The following is a 22,413-nucleotide window of genomic DNA, read 5'->3' as shown; positions in this document are numbered from 1 at the left end:
CACTATGTAAACCCATTTTTTGGAGGGGAGTGGAGGCTCGATGGTTTCTACCAGTTAGCAAAATTCACAAATGCCAGTCTCGTGTGGGAAATGTCTTTGTAATTATTCTTTATCCACAGCATTTAATATAGCGCAATATAATAAAGCATTTCATAGGGAGTGTCACGATCTGTAGGATAGTGGCAAATGAAGATAAGACAGAAGGAAGTAAAATAATTTTCCCCTGAAACAGAAGTCGCCTGGTGCCTCTTTCACCCTATTATAGCTATTGATTAAGATCCGGGCAATCAGACAGTAAAAGTTTTAATTTAAGAAGATAGTAAGGTATTGGAAGAAGTAGCACGTTAGATAAGGAGAGGTCGGGTTCATACGATAAGTAATTTTACCACCTTTAAAGTAGAAATTCTTTTCAATAAATCAATAGAATAGCCTCACACAAAAACTCATTAACACACAATTAAACACATGTATAAATGTAATTTTTTTATTTATTAAAGTATGTCAAATTTCATCCTCGACCATTCTTTGTTGCTCAGTTCATTGTTATTTGCTCCTTCTCTGCTTCTTAGAGGTCGTCCGGGAGTCAATGCGCTGGCTGGAGGAATAGTTGCAGGCATCCATTTGTTTGGCTGCGGAGGGGATGATAGCTTCCGCTTGACTATTTCATGGATGATTTCTTGTCACTTTGATTTGGTCATTCGCCTAGACACAGTTCTTTGGTTATGCCCGGCATACAAATGGGTCAGCTGATTAGTGGGTAAACGGGTCTACAAATACACAGGACAAAACTTTGACTGGGTTGCAAAATTCTGGTATTCCTTTACGAGCAGTCACGTTGAAATGATTTCAATTAACAAACCCTTGACAACATCACTCATCTCATTTTAATAATGATGCTAATTGGTTGCAATTATATTAGTGGGATAGGGAAAATAAGTAAGCAAATAAGGAAGCATAAGAAAATAATACATATTATGAATACATAATATTATTATTGCTCTTAAGAGATAGTACATTTGCAAAATGTAATTCATTCATTTGAAAGATATATAAGGAAGTCACATAGAGAGTGAATAAAATATTTTTGTTTATAATAATATCAATTTTCATCATTTGATAGGTTGGCGTTTACTTACGGTACCCTTCGAAAACACTTATACCATTCAATACACATACTTTTAAATGACATTTATCAATCATAATACAATAAAATTCCACAGCTGTCACAGATTGTCCTTCGTTCATACAGGAAATTTCGCGAAGTATGATATTAAGTTCTGGTCACAGCAGTCTGGCCAGTCTCGAGCCATAATGAGAAAGAAAGGACAAGATGGCTTATGCATCTCTATTTAACAAAGAATAATCGGAGTTTGGGTCGTTGGCAGGGACCAACCAAGTCCATGAAGGAGTTTGGGTCGTTGGCAGGGACCAACCAAGTCCATGAAGGAATTTGGGTCGTTGGCAGGGACTGTTTAAAAATAATAACAATGAGATGACTTACGTAAACTCAGTTACGTTCCTTCTATACAAATCTTTCTAAAAATGTAAATACTGAGAAACTCAAGGTTCTTGGATTTTCTAGCAATCATCTAAAAATAGTGAGACAATGTGAGTAAATAACTTTAGCAAAGGGATTCGAACTTTTAACCAGCTTGTCAGAAGTCAAGAGTCATACCACTTGTACACACAGATGCACAAAAAGTAGAAAACTACTGTTGAGAATTTGTAATTTACAGTCAAATAAAAGAACTCAAGCCTCTAAATCAGCGATGAAAAGTTATTAATTATTTATTTTCGATCAACATAATTCTTCAATAAGCCATAATTTGTCATTGTAAAGAAACCTGCAGTCAATAAATAATCATATAATTATAGAAAAAATATATAAGATAAAAAAGTAAATAAATTAATCAATCAAAAATTAGGTTCGACTAAAATGTCTTGACGCCTATTGAATATCTCCGATTGTATTGAACTCACCAGTATATTAAATCAAAAGAAACATTATGCAACCAAGAAGCAAATTTTATCATATTGAGACAGTGGACTGTATTTAAGAACGGAAAAATAACTACTATAATCCTACAATTCTTAGAGGGTTTGACAAACATATGAAATTCATGTTTGTATATATAGTTGATCGTTTACACAATATAAAAAAAACGTTGAATTATAAGTAATGCACCACATAAGTATGTTTCCATAATTGCTTTTTTTTCCTAGACTAAATATTTTCAAATGTTCGTAATAGACATCCCAAATTACAAGTTATCATACTCTTAAAAAAAAAAATAATGGTTAAACGTTACATTATTGTGATGATAATAATAGTTTTATGAAAGTTAACGACAAAAAAGAAAACGAAAATATTTGGGAAGTCAGTCGATATCCTCAAGGCAGCTCTTTTCCTCTGTTCCTAATAAGGTTTTGCAATTTCTCGTACATCTCTTGGCCTCCAACAGGTTCAATAGGAGTTGGGTCATATGGATAAGACCCGTGCTTGTCCTTGATCACCATAACTTTGTCCACCACAGCACCAGCCTTGTAAAATTGAGTCAAAACAGAAAACATATTTAATTTATCTATAAGCGTTCAATTTAAGAAGGAAAGTAATCAACGTGACTTTGCGAAAGCCGTTGAGTATAATTAAACTGTTTTATTATTTTACCTGAAATTAAATACAAGATCACATTCCTAAATTAGTCAACATAGGTACACTGTGATTTAAAAATGTATTTGCTTCAATTAAATATCGGAGTAAAAATTTTATATCGAAATGTTCTCCACGACTCATTTCGCTGTTTATTAAATCAGGTGTTTTTTTTTTTTGATTCTCAAACTCCTCCATTGTCAGTTCGAATGAGCATAAGAACGTTTACACACCTAGACTACACAAAGAGCAAAATGATTTTGTTGACGTCATCTGATATTGTTGCATTCGATATGCTCTTTCTCTCTCTCTCTCTCTCTCTCTCTCTCTCTCTCTCTCTCTCTCTCTCTCTCTCTGTATATATATATATATATATATATATATATATATATATATATATATGTGTGTGTGTGTGTGTGTGTGCGTGTGTTGCAGCCCACCTTGTCATCCGAGACCTGTTCCATATACAAGTGTGTAGAATTAAACACTTTCATACGGGTGTAACCGTAATCTTCAGTTCGGAAAGCTGACCAGGAAGGCATCGTTTTGTTGAAGGGATCATGCTTGCCAAGACAACCCTGGGGAGTAGAGGGAATGCAAATTTTATGCCAATGAATGGAATGAATAGCGAACGAAAGGTTGGAAAACAGTTCATAGCAGTAGATTGATACTGTTGAATCCATTATAAAGTCAACATCACTAAATAAGATCAGAAATTGATTGACTTTTAGCAAGGTCAACTTTATCCGTTATCAATGGAACGAACTTAGATAAGGAACAATAGATTTAGAGCCAACAAGAGGTGTTGACTTTAAGCAGAAATTGACTTTAAAAGTATTGGCATTATACAGATTCTATTGAAGTCTTATTGTTCGAGGGTCTTTCTCAAGCTGTTGGAAACTCATTTCAATTCAGCATTCTCCAAGGTTCTTTTTTCAAAATAACTTCGAAAATAGCCACCCTGTCTCCCTCCTTCTCTCTCTCTCTCTATCTCTCTCACTCTCCCTTTCTTTCTTTCTTCCTTTCTCTCCCCACTCCCCCCCTCTCTCTCTGTCTCTCTCTCTCTCTCTATCTCTCTCTCTCTCTCTCTCTCTCTCTCTCTCTCTATATATATATATATATATATATATATATATATATATATATATATATATATATCTCCCAATCAACAAGTGACATTTTCACAAAATGAAAGTGTTGTGGGAGCTCGTTTTTAAAGATATCAACAATCAATCTTTAACGTTGAGTCATTGGAAAAGGCTCTTTACTTAAATTCTCTCAACGTACTCAGGTGTAAAATGAGTACCTGGACATTAACAGTGTTGTACTGTGCGTAGTAATTGTAATTGTGCCAAACAGGCATTATGTGTCTTCCTATATGATAAGTGTTGCTCTCAACACGTTTAGTGGATATTGCGCAATATAAAAGTTTATTTTATAAAGATTCGAAGGAAAAACAAAATGGGAAAAGGAAAATAAAGAGATACAATACTCACAGCTGATCCTGTGATGATGTGGACTGGTGCGCCTGGGTTGGTGTACGGGTGGCTGAGGCTACCATTTTTAACCTAGATGGATTTTATTTTATTATCGAGAATGAGATGAGTGGAGTAGGATGAATAGATAGATAGATTGATAGAAGATGATGGAGAAGGAGGAGGAGGAGGAGGAGGGGGAGGAGGAGGAGGAGGAAGAGGAGGAGGAGAAGGAGGAGGAGGAGGAGGAGGAGGAAGAAGAAGAAGAAGAAGAAGAAGAAGAAGAAGAAGAAGAAGAAGAAGAAGAAGAAGAAGAAGAAGAAGAAGAAGATGAAGAAGAAGAAGAAGAAGAAGAAGAAGAAGAAGAAGAAGAAGAAAAAGAAGAAGAAGAAGACAAATTATGATCACGATGTTGATGATGATGCTGTCACTTCTGATGATGATTGTGGTGGTGGTGACAGTGGTGCTCGTGACAGAAGTGTGATAGTACAAATGTTTATAACATGACAATTACGTATGATAATATTGGTAATGATGGTATTGCGATGAAAATTAGGTTGATGATGATGATGATGATGGTGATGATGGTGATGATGATGATGATGATGATGATGATGATGATGATGATGATGATGATGATGATGATGATTAACACGACTTTGAATCTGAATGTATTGTATTGCCACATTAAAATCAAAACCCCGAAGCCAACCCGACGTATCATGCATCAGACACCTCAATGACAATATCGTGTTCCTTATGAATGTCAGACAACCAACAAATTTAGCTAGATTAGAAAGAATGCCGATTTAGGACTCCTCATTTCATAATCCATTATTACTGAAATTGTAAATTGAATTCCCGCGTTGCCTCCGTGTACATCTTACCTGCCTATTATAGATAGGCCACAATCGTTCATATGAATGTTCATGGGCCCACAGGGCAATGTCCACACCATTGTCGTAGAAGAGTTTTTCCCATCCCAGATATCCCATGATGCCGGTCCGAAGCTGGTTGAGGTAAATAAACCATGTAATTGCATCACAACGAGAAGGTCAACAAATGCCTATTCATATCAAACACTTCTTTAACCAGTTATCTTGTGTACTCTGGAAAGATACCCATTTTTAAAAATTGGCCTTCAAATAATATATAAGACCTGATTAACTCAGTGTCAGAAATTGCCATGTTTATTCTGATTCTCTTTAAATAAAACTTTAAATCACATTTTTATTCGAACAATTGTTCGTGGTTAAAGCATTCATCATCATCATCATTGCCTTTTTCACCCTGGGTCAGGGTATAGGCCACAGACAAACAGTTTCCATCCTTCTCTATCCTGAGCCAACTTTTTTATCTCATTCCAGGTCTTACCCCTTCTCTGTATATCAGCTTCTTTAATTCTTCTCCATGTTCCTCGTGGCCTTCCCCTTGATCTTCTGCCCTGAGGGTTCCAGTCCAATACTTTCTTTGTTATAGTTGAGTCATTCTTTCTAAGCGTGTGTCCAATCCATCTCCATCGTCTTCTTCCTATATCCTCTCCCACTGGTTTCTGTTGTGTTCTTTTCCATACTTCTTCATTTTTTATTCTATCCATCCATTTTATTCTGAGTAGCTTACGCATGCACCTGTTTACGAAAATCTGTACCCTCCTTATACATGCCTTGTGATGCGTTCCAAGTTTCACATCCATACAGTAGGACAGACTTCACGTTTGAGTTGAAAAGTCTTAGCTTTAGTTGAAGGGAGATATCTTTAGTTCTCCAAACTCTGTTCAAAGATGTGAATGCAGCCTGTGCCTTTCCTATTCGTGCTTTCACCTCTGCTTCCGTGCCTCCATCCTTGTCAATTATACTTCCGAGATAGCAGAAAGTGTCTGTATCTTCGAGTTCCTGATCTTTAACTTTGATCTGCTCCCTTTGATGCGTACCTATCCTCAAGACCTTTGAATTTGCAGGGTGAATTCTTAGACCAATTGATTCCGACAGGCTGTTTATAATTGTGGTTTTTTCTTGCATCTGGTCCTGGGTGTGGGACAAAAGAGCCAGATCATCTGCAAAATCCAGATCATCCAACTGTGTCCAGGGGGTCCACTGTATCCCATTTCTTCTCCCTTTGGAGGTTTCCTTCATTAGCCAATCAATGGCAAGGATGAACAGGAATGGAGAGAGCAAGCATCCCTGCTTGACACCAGTCTTAATTTCAAAGCTGTCAGTAAGCTGATCTTCATGTACAACCCTGCAACTTGATCCTTCATACATTTCCTTAATGAGGTTTACTATCTTTTCAGGGAGTCCATAATGTGCCAGAATTTTCCACAATGTTGCTCTGTCAATACTGTCGAAAGCCTTCTCGTAATCCAGAAAGTTGACAATAAGAGGAGAGTTCCATTCTATAGACTGTTCCACTATGACTCGCAGAGAGGCAATCTGGTCGGTGGTTGAACGGTTTTTTCGAAAACCTGCCTGTTCGTCCCGCAGTTTAGCATCTGTTGCATTCTTAATTCTCTCTAAAATAATACGGTTGAAAACCTTTCCTGGGATAGAAAGAAGAGTGATGCCTCGATAATTATTACAATTACTGAGGTCCCCTTTCTTTGGAAGCTTGATAAGATGTCCTTCCTTCCAATCCTTTGGGAATATCCCGTCATTCCAGATTCTCTCAAATAGTGGGTGCAGGGCCTCAGCATTTCTTTCCGCATCAACTTTTAGAGCCTCCGGTGGAATCTGGTCTGGTCCAGCAGCTTTCCCCCTTTTCATCTTGTTAATGGCACCCACAATCTCTGCTATCGATGGTGGATCACAGCTAATTGGTAGCTCATTCCTTGCAGGCAAAATTTCTGGCTGGTTGTCTGGTGGTGGTCTGTTCAGAAGGCAGTTGAAATGTTCCCTCCATCGTTCAGATTGAGCCTCTTTTCCAAAAATAGTTTTCCCATCTTTGTCTTTGACTGGTACCTCTGGTTTCCCATATTTTCCAGCAAGTGTCTTGGTAGTTTGATAAAGGATCCTCATGTGTCCTCCAGTCGCTGCTGCTTCTGCTTTCTCTGCAAGTCTGTTCATGAATGCTTCCTTGTCTTTCTTCACAGATCTTTTGACTTCCTTAGCTATGGCTCGATACTGCTCTTGTGCATCCAGTCTTGAAGCCCTTGTTCGGCTTGCATTCACTTGTTCCTTCCTTGTTCTCCTCTTTTCAATAAGGTCCAAGGTGGTTGGACTTATCCATTCTTTATGTTCTGATTTCTTTACCCCCAATACCTCGTGGCAAGTTGTTATGTAGACTTCCTTGATCTTTGCCCAATGTGACTCTACATCTATGTCCTCCTCGAGCTCAGTAAGAGGTTGGAATCTATTACTCAATTGTAGTTTGAATTCCTCATTCTTTTCCCCATCAAGTGCATTCACCTCGAATTTTCTTCTTGTATGTGATCTGGCCCCGTGTTTTCTGAGTCGGAGCTTAAGCTTTGCCAATAGCAGGTGGTGGTCTGATCCAACATCTGCCCCTCTCCGTACTGTCACATCTTCCAATGAACGTCTGAATCTACGAGAGATACAAAAATGATCAATCTGATTCTCTGTCATACCATCTGGTGAGACCCAAGTTGCTTTGTGGATCCTCTTATGGGGGAACACTGATCCTCCAATCACCAAACTGTTGAATGCGCAGAAATTTGCAAATCTCTCACCATTATCATTCATTTCTCCCATGCCATGACGTCCCATGATACCTTCATAGCCTACGTTATCCTGTCCCACTTTTGCATTAGCATCTCCCATCAATATGTTGATGTCTTTCCTTGGCAACTTGTCAATGACTTGTTGTAGCAGACCATAAAATGTATCTTTGTCCTCATCTGTTGCATCATTTGTTGGGGCATAGATCTGTACAATGTTCATGCTGATCTTCTTACTCCGTGTTGTAAAGGACGCCATGATGATCCTTTCTCCGCATTGTTCCCATCCTCTCAGTGACTTCTGGGCAAACTTGCTTAGAATTATTCCTACTCCCTGTGTATGAATCCCGTCCCCTCTCCCTGAATATAAAATCTTCTCCCCAGACTTGAGGTGTTTCTGTCCGGATTGTATCCAGTGGGTTTCGCTTACTCCAAGTATATGCAGCCTGTATCTTCTCATCTCAGTCACAACTTGAGAGCTTTTTCCTGCTTCATACATGGTGCGAACGTTCCACGACGCAATTCGAAGCTGCTTGTTTGGCGAAGACGTCATCGGGTCAGCAGAGTCCTTTCGGCTTTGTCTGTTGTCCTTCATAAATTCTGATATTCCAGAAACTCTTCGGTCGCCCAAGCTAAAAAAAGGATTTGGTTTGTCTGTCTGTGTTTCTGTAACGGTTAGAGTTTAACGGAAAGGGGTGTTAACCCTTTGCCAACCCCCAACCTGGAGGACCAGGTGACTCAAAGATGGAGGAATCACACACCATTAGTCGCCTTTTACGACACGCTGGCTTGGCGTTGGGCTATTCTTGACCCTCTCAGTTGAGGGACCCCGGACACCACACGGGGTAAGGTTAAAGCATTAGGCACTAAAATTGGCTAAAATTCCGAAATCAAACCATTTTGTACTTTAATGTTTAATGTATAAAGTAGAAGTCAAGGTGCAAACTAACCACACTCTCGTTTTTGGTGCAGTCATCGTGGTCACTGTTGGAACAATACATTGGTCTGTGTCCAAATGTGATGACCCAAGGCTGTTTGGCTCTGTTCTCTGGTTTGTTGGCGTTCTGTAAACAATCATAAAGCATTAGTTAGAACGAATTAAAACTTGGTGTAACCACCTACTATATAGTTTAATAAGCTAGACCTATATTTTATTACCATTTCTATTGGTGGTTTTGTACGGCTAAGAGCAAGACTGTCATGCAGGTGAAATTCTCATGACTGTGTGTGATACTAATACAAGTTTACGCGATATGTGTATGTATGGATGTTGAGAGTGGTTTTCATAAAAACATAATGAAGAGTGACAGTGACAGAGATCGGTAATTACATAAAAATAGACAGATAAACAGATATAGAGATAGATAGATAGCAAGATAGATAGATAGATAGATAGAGATAGAGAGAGAGAGAGAGAGAGAGAGGGAGAGAGAGAGAGAGAGAGAGAGAGAGAGAGAGAGAGAGAGAAAGAGAGAGAATAAGAGAGAGAGAGAGAGAGGGAGAGAGAGAGAGAGAGAGAGAGAGAGAGAGAGAGAGAGAGAGAGAGAGAGGGAGAGATGGTATAGTGAACGACCTCATCATATTCATAATATATAATTACCCTAAAAGCATGATTTAATACTAATAATAATACTAATAATGATAATGATAATATTAATAATAATAATAATAATAATCATGATGATGATTATAATAATAATAATAATAATAATAATAATAATAATAATAATAATAATAATAATAATGATAATAATAACTTGAAGACAACCTGCAATTATTATAAATCGATTGTTCAGTCAATTTTCATATTATTTTGAAGCATAAAATTTACCTCCAGTTCCCTTTTCAGCCAGTCATAGTGTACAAACGCAGGATACATTCCAACTATTTCTGGGAAGAAAATATATTCTGTAGATGTGGAAATGAACCGAACTGGACCCATTGTGAAGCTGAGGATGAAAAAAAATTAGCCAAACATATAAAATCATTTTTGACTATTTCTTCACGCAGTATTATGGTCGTGCTTGGCTAGATAAAGCGGATGGCGTGTGGCCCATTGATAAGGTTTTAAAGGACTAACAAGTAAAGCAAATTTTTTTTTAATTGAGCTTTTATATATCGCATTATCCACTAAAGGTGCTCAAAGCACTTTATCAGGGGTCCCTGGCCAACAGCAAAATTTAACATTTAAGACGGGACATGACGCCTTTTAGGCGATATTACAATTTTATCGTACAGGGACAACGCTGTTAGCGGCCTGGTATTCATTTTACCCCTGAGTACGGTGAGAGAAAATGGGAGTAGAGAGCCTTCTTCAAGGACTCAACTATGCGCCGAGCCAGGCTCAAAACTAGGACTTTCCGATCTGAAAGCGAGTGTCATACTACAAGACAACATAGCCGCAGTAGTAGTAGTAGTAGTAGTAGTAGTAGTAGTAGTAGTAGTAGTAGTAGTAGTAGTAGTAGTAGTAGTAGTAGTAGTGTAGTAGTAGTAGTAGTAGTAGTAGTAGTAGTAGTAGTAGTAGTAGTAGTAGTAGTAGTAATATCTGTAATACTTTTATTCTGATTCTTCCTTTTTCCAGGATAATGCCCAAGTGGGTGACGAGTTATACGTCAGATAGATCTAGAGTTAAACAACATTCTTACTTACAACAGATATGTCTTATTTACATTCAGATTAAAATCATATTTATCTTGACTCATTTTTTCTTGGTTGTTGGTAGTATCAAGTAGTACAGTGTTTCTTCTTGTAAACAAGATCAAGGGGTTATGAGCGTGACTAGTGACCGGAGGGTGCAAATGATGTAAAATCTGTCATGGATAATTTCCCTTGGTTATGCACTTAACAGAAATTCAAATCCGATGTAAAAGAGTATGTTACTATAGATATAGAAAGAGTGCTAGATTGGTTTGTAAATCTGGCGCATAATCACTGGCGGTCGGTCAATAGAGCGAAGTTGTTTTGTGCCGCCCTATATTTTCCGTAGATTAGCATGTCAACCAAACAAAAAACTTCAATTTTAAAATTTTGATAAAAATTAAATATTTAGCACATACTGCTTTTTGTTTTGAATTTAATATTTGATGACTCGTGCGTCGCTCCGCGAAGGTAGCGTCAAATCGGCACGTTTCATCTTTCCCCCGTTGCCTGCGCGGGGTGACAATGAGCGGAGGGTGTGGTGTGGTGTGGAAGTTTTTTGTTTGTTTATATGAGCCAGTATTCGTTTGGCCGTCCTGTCCTTATCCTATACTCTGTTGTACCTTGAAGAAAGTTAGTTACCACTCCCCAATCTCCCTCCACCCTCCCTCCCCAACTAACTATTGTCTTTCACTGCTAAAATAATTAGGCCAAGACGGCCAATCTAGCGATGCACGCCCTGAGGTCCTACTTGGGATAAATTAAAACCATATCAGTTTTATCACTGAAAGAAGAGGCTTTGCTTCACTTAGATATACGGATGAAGAGAATGGCAATAAATATATATTTTATCATTGTTGGTTTTGCTTAAATATATATTAAATATCAAAAAGAACAGTAAACAAAGTATGCACCGAGAAGAGCCCCATGGTACTATAAATAAAAATCCCTGACCCCACGGAGTCCTTCATCCCCGCACACTCCCAACGATCCCTACTCAACTTGTATTGTGTGCATTGTCTAATAATAGTATATAAAGATGTCGCTGATTGTGTGTGAAGTTAACAAGTGCTTTGCGTTTGGAATTAAATGTGGATTTTTAAATTCAATTATTCTAAAGTTGTGTGTCATACCGTTAGTATTCAGAGAAAATGTATTATCGCTGTTGTCATTGTTTATGAAACCTACCTGTTTTTATCTTGAATCATTTTATTTTAAAAAGTTATTTCTGTAATTTGTAACCAATCATGAATCATGTTGATTTTTTAATTGAAAATCGATTCCGACACTTATCCCCTCAAGAGAAAATAGTGGTGAAAGATTTAGGTCCACACAAACCAGTGAATTTTAACTTAGTTTCTAACACACCGAGGAGACAGCGCCGATTTAATAATGATTATTTTTAAAATGTTGAATGGCTTACTGCCAGTGAAAGCCGTAAAACGCTTCATTGTTTTTATTGCTTGATTTTTGGTGATGTATGCTATAACGGACAACAGGAGGATTCAGTGATATTGCGCACATCTCTCAGGCACTGAAGAAACATTCTGAATGAAATAGCCATGTCACAGATGCTGTTAAATATAAACTTTTCAACGTTGTAGATATATGAAATCAGTTGGAAACAGGACATGCTGCGTCTGTGAGTCGTTATAATGAACAGATGAAAGTTAACAGACAAGTTTTGTCCAAGATAATTGATGCTCTTTTGTGAGTACGTCTCGTTAATATTCTAACACACACACATACACGTACACACAAATACACGCACATATGCAAACAATGCAATACCCCCCTCCACACACCACACACACACACACACACACACACATACACACATACAAAGTAGGTCAAATTAAGTTAAATTAACTAGACCAATAAAATTTGATTCTGTATTTCGGATTTGTGCCGCCTTAAATACAATGTGACCAACCGCCCCTGCGCATAATAGGTAAAATTACAGACAAAAAAACCCAGGTTTTATTCCATTTGGTATACAAGAGTTGTGAGGAGGTGAGTGAAACTGTTTGAAAGCATTTGGTAAATGCAATTTTGAAAACAATTAGACAATTAATATTTGATTACCTGTAATACATCCTCTTATCAATATCACCAGGCATACGGAAGCGGTTCTTGTAGTTTGAGAAGTTGCTGAAATTGTAAAATTAAAGAGAATCATCATTATTGTAATCATGTAAACTGAATGTACTTAATAACATTGTTTACAACTTAAAACAAAGATTAATCTTAATTTTTTTTGGTAGTCAATTCATATCATCATAACTCTTTTACATGGCTTCTTGTGATGTTTATGATCCATACATTGACGTGCTGGGACAAAGTCAACTGAGATTGAATTTACTTGACTTATTGCGTTTCGCCATCAAAGCTATCAGATTTTACAGTTTCAGCGGTGTTACAAATTAATGTTGTAATCCATTCATTTCTACTCTTGGCTATCATTCTCAAACCGACAGTGAGCACGGTAAATAATCTGATTGGTGACAATTATAGCAATTTATTGCTTGTCACAAGTGTCTTTGGTCACAGCACTCTAAACGACTTGTCACACGAATCTTGTTCTTTATTCTTTGTATAGACAGCGAAGGGTGTTATTAAGCAATCAACATCTCGTAATGGTTCTTTCACAGACAAGTTGTTCCATAAAGAGTGGCAATGTTGTTATATTGCGCAGTGGGGAACATATAAACGGAGTTAGTTCATTAAATTATGATTATAGATGCAGGATTCGCCTCAATATTTTTCATCACGAAACTCAGGATAAACTAGAACACTCCAGACCCTATAACTGAAAATGTAATTATCTTTGTTTCAGTTTTTTATGTCATTGAAAAGACTTACTAAGCTCGTTCGTGGTTTCCTGGGCAAGTCATATACGGTACAGATGATGCCAGTGGTTCTATCTGACGCATGAACTCGTCACCCACTTGGGCATTATCCTGAAAAAAGGAAGAATCAGAATAAACGTATTACTACTACTACTACTACTACTATTACTACTACTACTACTACTACTACTACTACTACTACTACATACTATACTACTACTAATAGACTACTACTACTACTACTATACTATACTACTATACTACTACTACTACTACTACTACTACTACTACTACTACTACTACTACTACTACTACTACTACTACTACTACTACTATTACTACTACTACTACTACTACTACTACTACTACTACTACTACTACTACTACTACTAGTGGGTTTTGAAATGATATAACTTACATCCTCCATGTTGTATGCAAAATCACCTGTTGATAAATAGTCAAAATTTATATATTTTAGAAAATAATTACAACCAAGGCAGGCAAGATATCAAAAGTATAAAGCTAATGTGGTTTGGACATTTCAAAAGACTTGAGCTTATATGGCGCAATATCCACTTAACGTGCTCAAAGCGCATTACAAGAAATCCCTAGCCAACAGCAAAAACTTAACATAAAGGACGAGACATGATGCATGTTCGGCGATATTACATTTTGCTGTTTAGGACCAGTTACTCATTTTACACCTGAGTACGGTTTCAGAATGTGAGTAAGAGCCTTTTCCAAGGACTCAACTATGTACCGCTTAGAGCGGGACTCGAACGCTGGACATTCCGATCCGAAGGCCAGTGTCATACCACTAGACCACATAGTCGCACACACTCGACTTCTGACGAGTTAGTCCAGGTTCAATTTATGATGCAAAGTTCAGCACTTAGAAAAGTCTCTTTAATCATATTATTCTCTTATCGCACTCATGTTTTTAAAATTGAGTACTAGGCCCTTAACAGGATTGTCTGTTAAGACAAGATATGAAAAAGTGTGTGTGAAAGTATGCCAGATAAAAGAGAGGGAAAAATACAAGAAAAAAAAACATACAAATAATCAGACAGCAAGTCAAAGCAAATAAGTACCTGCTCCTTAATCTATCTCTGTTCTAAAGTACTTTGAGAGATCACCTTATATTCTCAATTAAGTCAGAAACCTTTAATTTCAAATATCGATTGTTTAAATTGTTATCAAATCTGTTGCGTCAAATCTTATATTTCTCTGAATTTTAATGTTCAAGTCGTCTTGAGAGTCGACGTGTTCTTATTTGCAGGTCTGATAACCCAAATTGATGTTATGGTCTCATTGTTGTGATGGAAATATACCCAATCCAAAGCAAAATATTTTCCATGACAACAATTTTAAAACATGCCCATAATTGTTTTCGATTATCAGACCTGCAAATTATGTGCTCGTCCATTTCAATCGATCGAACTTTGATAGAAGGCGTCCTGGCCATATTGAAATAATTTTATTTAGTCAGAGCTCGGAAGTTCATGTTTTTTCTTCTGGCGGAACACTGTCATTGGTCTGATGGATATCAACACTGGTTTTGTGCTTGATAATTTGAAATTGTATTTTTTTTACACATGATCATTTTAACCCATCGCTCCAAAACTGTTTAATGTCGGGTTGGTTCAGATGCTAAAAACTAAATCCATAGTAAAAAAAAAATAAATGAAACTTTGGTTATGTTTTTGTGTTTTGTTGAAGAAAATGAACGGAATTTCAGAAACTAATAAAAATTAAAATCTCTCGTGTCTTGCCAATTTAATTTTAAAGTCTATGTTTGGCAATTGGTTTGTACCGACCTAATACCATTTTGAAGCAATTTGTCACATTTCTGTTCTGTAAGTTTCACCTAAATATAAAAATATGACACTCACCAACGTGTAAAACTGCATCGTACATTCCCTCTGCTGCTTCCATCTGTAACCTGGGTAGAGATTGAGCATTAAGATTGCCCATATCCCCATAAATAGCCAAAGATGGGCTCCATTTTTCACCTGCTGGCCATGTTTTAAGAGTTAAGACATCAGACATTCCATATGCAAGACTGCCAACCATGTAAACTGAAAACAAGAGCAGTAATTTTGTGAACTAGTCAGTAACATAATATATATATATATATTATATATATATATATATATATATATATATATATATATATATATATATATAGGGGCGTGGCTCTATTGGTTCAAATGGTGCCTGGCACCACATCCATGTTTTAAAAATGGATAACAGCATTTTTTTTAAATATATAAAACTGAGAAATGGTATATATTGCCTTTTATCAACAGTGCGAAACAGACTCCCTTTCTGTCACAACGCCTTCTACCCACGCTTTTCTCCCGATTCACACAGTCCGTTGATGACTGTCGTCAGCGACTGTGTACTATGGCTGAGCGATGACTGGATTTCCCCACTCAAACGATTCCAAGGAGCGGATCTTTGCTGGCTCCATTTGGCTATTACTATAATGTACTATAATGCTGCCACATTGAATACTTGGCTCGAATTTTTACCATCTTCACATACGAGAAAAAACCCGCCTCAGGTGCCGAGGAATTTTTGCTCCAACTCTGTTGGACTGGGGAAAAATAGCTAATGTTGGTCATTTACGTCCTAGTCATAGTATGGTAACTTCGACCATCTTTATTATTATCGAAATCACGATTATTAACAAGTTCATTTGTTTCTCTCTCTGTGTCGTGATTATTGTATATATTAATTTATTATTATTATTATTATCATCATCATCATCATCATCATCATCATCATCATCATCATCATCATCATCATCATCATCATCATCATCATCATCATCATCATCATCATCATCATCATCATCATCATCATCATCATCACCATCATCATCATTATTATTATTATTATTATTATTGCTGCAAAAATTGATATGAAGGAATGTGAACGAGTTAAGTCAAACATTTCTTGATAGTGATGCTATATGCTAAATGCATGATCTTCGCGTGAATATGCGTGTTTGACTTTGTGTGTGTGTGTGTGTGCGTGCGCGTTCATCTCACATACACACACACACACACACACAGGTAGATAGATAGATAGATAAATAGAGAGAGAGAGAGAGAGAGAGAGAGAGAGAGAGAGAGAGAGAGAGAGAGAGAGAGAGAGAGAGATCTTGTATGGTGTCATGTTTGATTTCCGAAGTGGAATGAGGCTGTTTCATTACGTAACTACAGTACTCTTTTAATAGGCCATGGGCTGTTTACATTCTTACGCTTTGTAAGTTTTGAAATTACCCTTTGTTCGATTGACATTCAATGTCTGCATGTGTCCCTTTAGCCATTTCCCTCAGTGTCCAAACTCCAATCAATATATTCGTTCGTGATTTATATAAACAAACTATTGAAAAGATTTGCAGGAATAGAAACATCACCATGCACATTTACTTTACAAGTATGTAAGTTTTTTTTTCTTTCTTTTATATTTACACATGTAGCATGTGTAAGTCATTTTCGTCTGGCACCACTTTATACTGTAAGCATGCCACGCCGCTGTATATATATATATATATATATATATATATATATTATATATATATATATATATATATATATATATATATATATATATATCGGCTTTTTTCAAAAAACTGCCAAATTCCTGTCCTGTAACGATAATTGGCTCTTTGAAATATTTGATGCATATATTGTTAGCAAATACTTGCTTACACAGTCTCACTACACATTACTAACTTGTATGAAACATAAAAAACAAAAATCGAGAGAGGTTCAGGATAGATACGACGTATTGTATTGACGGGGGTAGACGAAAATACCCTGTCCTTTTTTTTTTGGATGATGGCTAAAAATCGAATTCTCAACGAAATTAAGTGTCTTGTTGTATACAACTATGAATTCAGCTGATGAAAATGCCATCTTCTAACATCCTCATAAAAGTTTGTAACAATCAGACTTTTAAAATTTTTATTATATATTACTAAAGTTTGCCCCCAAGGGGGTTACTCATTCCTGTAACGGCAGTGAAAATTAACCAATTAAAATCCTCTAAACAATAGAAGTGCAACTAACAATGTTTTCTCGCCGTAGATGCCCCTTTTCCATCATTGCCGAAACTACAAACACATGGTTTTTTCATCCAGTGTGATTTCCAGATCAAAACCGCTTCAAGAATGGTGAGTAGTGTTCAACATTAGATCATGACCCTCATTCCTATTACCAGGGCTTGTTATTTAAATTAGAAATTGAATCAAAAATAAAACGTATTAGTATATAGCTTTTTAAAGGCTCTAAATAATAGTCATACTTTAATGTTGGAATAAAGCATATTTTAGGGATAGTATGAACTGAAGCGATGATAAACTCATCCCTGTTACACTCATTCCTGTTACACCTTGTTTTGTAACAGGAATGAGGAAAACATAACAGGAATGAGTAACAGGAATGAGGAATGTGAACTTTCATAAAATAAAACACACGTTTTATTGTAACTAAGTCCTTTGGAGCATAATGGCCCATAGAATCGGAGCTTATCCCTGTTTCTGTAGCATGAAACAGACATTTAACTTATGAATACGACGTTGGTCTATAGCAAATTACATTCCCCAGCAGTACTGGTACCATAATATACACCCGGGTGAAGCAAAGTGAATCAACCAGAATTAATTTCATTGATTAAGGAAACAACTCTATGGTTGTGGAGGTTTTCGAACCTGTTACCTCCCAGTCGGTATTGGCGCCCTAACCATTTTATTCCCCTTCTGAGTTTCAATCACTAAGCGTATTGAATTTATAATCCTTTCGAATAAATATGCTGTAATTACTCATTCCTGTAACAGAAAACTCATTCCTGTTACGTCCACTCATTCCTGTTACACAAACTCATTCCTGTTAAGATTGACTTTTTCATTTTTTTCATGATAAATATGAATACTTGAAAGGAAATATTATTTGTGGTGGTTTAACACTTATATACCTAGACTATGGTAAACAAGTTTTATTTTTGTCATTTTCCTACAATTTTTTGGAGATGATGATTGCTCAAATAATATCCTTTGTTTTCAAAAACTGATTTCTGAATGCCTTTTGTAAAACAATAAATGTCATTTTGTTGTCAGAATTGGTCTCAATGCTCTGTGTTTATTGTTTTCCAATGTTTTATATCAATAATTGTCCAAAAATGTGTTAACTTATGTAATGTGACATAAATTTTTAAGCGTAACAGGAATGAGTCACATGTGGATCGTGATTCACAAATACTTGAATAAGTGACCACTGGAAACTCATTAAGCCCTGTTATTACAATTTTATGTCGCATACATATCACAGAAAGCATACACAAAATAATGAGTATGTTGGAAATACTTGACTTTTTAAAAATTGGAGGACTCGAATTTGGCGTTTTTCTGAAAACGGCCGATATATATATATATATATATATACAATTACTTACAATTAGCGGGGAAAAGGGAAAAAGGACGCCCAAAGACTAGATAGTGGTATAAGGTAAAGGGTGGTATTAAAGAACTGGGCCTGGGGGAAGATGTTGCTCTGAACCGAGATACATAGAGATGTGGCATTCTTTATGGTAACCCAGCAAAATGATGGATAAGCTGAAAGACGAAGTATACCATAAATATCAGGTTCTGCAAAACATGGATTTCTTTCGTTGTAACAAATTTAACAAGGGAGGGATATCATCTTTTTATAAGCAGACATAGACAGAGGATAGCTAGGAGGAATGAATTGACGTCACTCAGCTCTTTGTCTTCAACGCTGTGCGTTAAGTCAAAAAGTTCACATAGTCGACAGCCGGAAATAACGTTCCAACAAGCCAAATTTGGTATAACCTTAAACGTTTATAGTCTGATTGATATAATTAAGTGAGAAATACTCCTAAAAATGACTGGCTATAAACAATAACAAAGAACTGATTAACGTCAATTACGTTCCATTTATTATCTATAGACAGCAATTTTGTTGATTAGTTCTCACTATATTAAATCAATCAGACTATAATTGTTGGCGGATGTTGTGAGCATTTTTCCTAAACGCATCGGATCAATAGGTTGTGGAATGATACCAGTAGAATACTCACAGTAAACAGTTGCGGCTTCAAGATCGTTCAAGACGACTTCATGAACATATTGTGTATGGTGAGCCTTTCCTCCGTCTACGAATTTAGTGCTGTTCCCAAATGCAATAGTATCGAGCTTTCCTTTGGCCTTTCCGTAGAAGACGGTGGATTCTTTCGTCTCGCCAAAGGTGTTCCATACAATTATCATCTGATTGGATGCACCTGGTTGGATGATAAAAAACTAATTTGTTTGGTTGTGGAGCGGTCAAGAAAAGTCTTCTTGTCAAAATGTGTAACGACAGTCCAATAATTGAAAAGTCTTCTTGTCAAAGTGTAGACGGACAGCCAAATGATTGAAAAGTCTTCTTGTCAAAATGTATAACGACAGTCAAGTGATTGAAAAGTCTTCTTGTCAAAATGTATAACGACAGTCAAGTGATTGAAAAGTCTTCTTGTCAAAATGTATAACGACAGTCAAATGATTGAAAAGTCTTCTTGTCAAAATGTAGAAGTACAGTCAAATGATTGAAAAGTCTTCTTGTCAAAATGTATAATGATAGTCAAATGAAATGAAACCTCAATCTAATTAACAAAGATATGAGGTTGATTCTTCGATTATTTTTTAGTGTTTCATTTATCGTGTTTGGTTGACAAAGAGGAAACCCGAAACGTCCACATTACCTGTCTTCGTTCATTGAATGGTAAAATCTATTCCATTTGACTATTATTATCAATTCCTTAAGTGCTTCAAACAACAACATTTGCATATAATCGTCAAAATATACTAGGACATTAATGCTCTCGACAGTCTCATCTTGTGTGCTTATGTCTGTGCGTAAAAGGGATAGATAGTTCGATAGATAGATCAATTGATATTATTTATATGATAGAATATAATATATTATATATATATATATATATATATATATATATATTATATATATATATATATATATATATATATATATATATATAGAGAGAGAGAGAGAGAGAGAGAGAGAGAGAGAGGGAGAGCAAAGATAGATGGATAGATAAATAGATCAATCGATATAATTTATTGATACATAGATAGATAGAGAAAGAGAGAGGGAGTAAAGGATTGAGAGAGAGAGAGAGAGAGAGAGAAAGAGAGAAAGAGAGAGAGAGATGGGGAGTAAAAAAGAGAGAGATAGAGAGAAGATAGATCGGTAGAGAGATAAATAGAGAGATAGAAAGAGAAAGAGAGAGAGAGAGAGAGAGAGAGAGAGAGAAAACGAGAGAGAGCGAGTGAGAGAGAGAGCGAGAGAGAGAGCGAGAGAGAGCGAGAGCGAGAGAGAGAGAGAGAGAGAGAAAGATTAGCTAATTAGATCATGCGTTTGTGAGTGTGATGACGAGCGATATTTAGACAATAGGTTGTGGATAACAAACTATAATGCTATTTTTAAAAAAATCGTACCTGTAGAGATATGAATTTGTTGTGGTTGATACTGAACCAAACCACTAATAGACCCATGATATCCAGCCAAGATACAAAACAGAAATAATAACTTATTAGAGAACATTTTATCAAAATGTTCTCGTATTCCTTGAGTTGAACTTTTCTGTAAACTTATTTCAATGCGTCAATATAAACCCAGAGGAATCCGCAGCAGAAGACAACACCACCTGAAAATCTTAATAACAAGTTTGTAATAATACGATTTTTATCCCATTTATTGATGTGTTCAATTGTTGGCCCAGAGAACGCAGGATTTTTTATTTTTATCTGTTAGCCTTTTTAATCAGGTCCGATCACTTTTATCAATTAAGACCAATCGTATCAAAATGATATTATTTGTCGGGATGAACCTGATGCTTAAGGGGCGCTTTGGGTCTTTTCAAAAAAAAATTTAATTACCAATATTGGGCGGTTTTAATCATTCTGTATCGTCATTATAGGTTAAAAAACAACATTTATGGTGAAAAATTTTAATTATCTGTGTCGATACCCATTTTGCGACCTAATTTGGGGGTCTGACATCAAAAAATATAACAATCTTGTGGCAAACGTTCCACAAAAACTAATGAAGGAATGACCTCCATATTCTTCCCTCTTGTCAACATTGTACTATAGTGTGTCACCATAGAGAGCTTTTACGGCTTTAGCTTATGGAATACTTATTAGAACATTAAAAAGTTGAGAATCAAAATGTTATGACAAAATTGATGTTAAAATTCAGAATTAGGATTATAATTCAAAATTCACATATCTTATCAAAAAAATCTCTCTATGGTGACACAATACATTATCTCTGTGATATCTGTGGAAATTTTCAGACAATTTCATTGAATAGATTCAGAGAAACGTTTGACACAGTATACCATACCCTTAGAAAAATGACATATTGAGAAAATAGCAAAATAGCTTCCCGTTTTTCACACTTTTCTTACTATCTGTACCATATTCGACTGTGTTTTTCATGCCTTTATAGTCTACTTTGAGCATTTGGACTTCAATTATATTATTTCTAGGGTAATAAAATATCAATTTCCACCAAAATCTCAAAATCAATTTTTCGAAGGATTTTCCTAATAATTAGACCCAAACCGCCCCTTAAAATTTAGAGTCAAAGTGATACTAAACAGCCAGAAGCTATGGACTGTAAAAAGTAAAAAACAGAATTAACTTAAACAGCTTAAAAAAAAACAAAAAAAAAACAACAAAAAGAACCAAGTACAACACACGAAGCGTTTTGAGCACAAAACCCTCCTTCAGCCACCACCAAAATATATAGATAAAACAAAACATTACTTAATGAAGTATTCACGTTTTATTATTTTACTTTTTCTTCTTCTTCTTCTTCATCTTTTTTTTTCTTCTTCTTCTTCTTCTTCTTATTATTATTATTATTATTATCATTACTATTATCATTCAATTTATTATTATTATTATTATTATTATTATTATTATTAATTATTATTATTATTATTATTATTATTATTATTATTTATTATTATTATTATCATTATTCAATTTATTATTATTATTATTATTATTATTATTATTATTATTATTATTATTATTTA

General features: G+C 35.8%; 1 protein-coding gene across 1 annotated transcript; it reads right to left on the bottom strand.

Annotated features, from left to right (window-relative positions):
- Nucleotides 1–1,772: 1,772 nt before the first annotated feature.
- On the bottom strand, nucleotides 1,773–21,087 carry LOC144977694 (acid phosphatase type 7-like). The gene is made up of 12 exons (XM_078923141.1): nucleotides 20,804–21,087; nucleotides 19,390–19,590; nucleotides 15,174–15,359; nucleotides 13,700–13,725; nucleotides 13,295–13,392; nucleotides 12,518–12,583; nucleotides 9,627–9,744; nucleotides 8,746–8,859; nucleotides 5,013–5,135; nucleotides 4,147–4,218; nucleotides 3,091–3,228; nucleotides 1,773–2,541 (listed from the first exon to the last, which is right to left on the bottom strand). Exons 1-12 carry the CDS (start codon nucleotides 20,907–20,909, stop codon nucleotides 2,392–2,394), a joined length of 1,398 nt encoding a protein of 465 aa, XP_078779267.1. The 5' UTR covers nucleotides 20,910–21,087; the 3' UTR covers nucleotides 1,773–2,391.
- Between the last annotated feature and the right edge of the window lie 1,326 nt (nucleotides 21,088–22,413).

The sequence above is a fragment of the Berghia stephanieae genome, chromosome 1, assembly GCF_034508935.2.
Source record: "Berghia stephanieae isolate SIO BIC M18660-M18661 chromosome 1, UCSD_Bste_1.3, whole genome shotgun sequence".
In the NCBI taxonomy this organism is placed as follows: Eukaryota; Metazoa; Mollusca; class Gastropoda; order Nudibranchia; family Aeolidiidae; genus Berghia; species Berghia stephanieae.
This window is presented reverse-complemented; position numbering and strand designations above follow the sequence as displayed.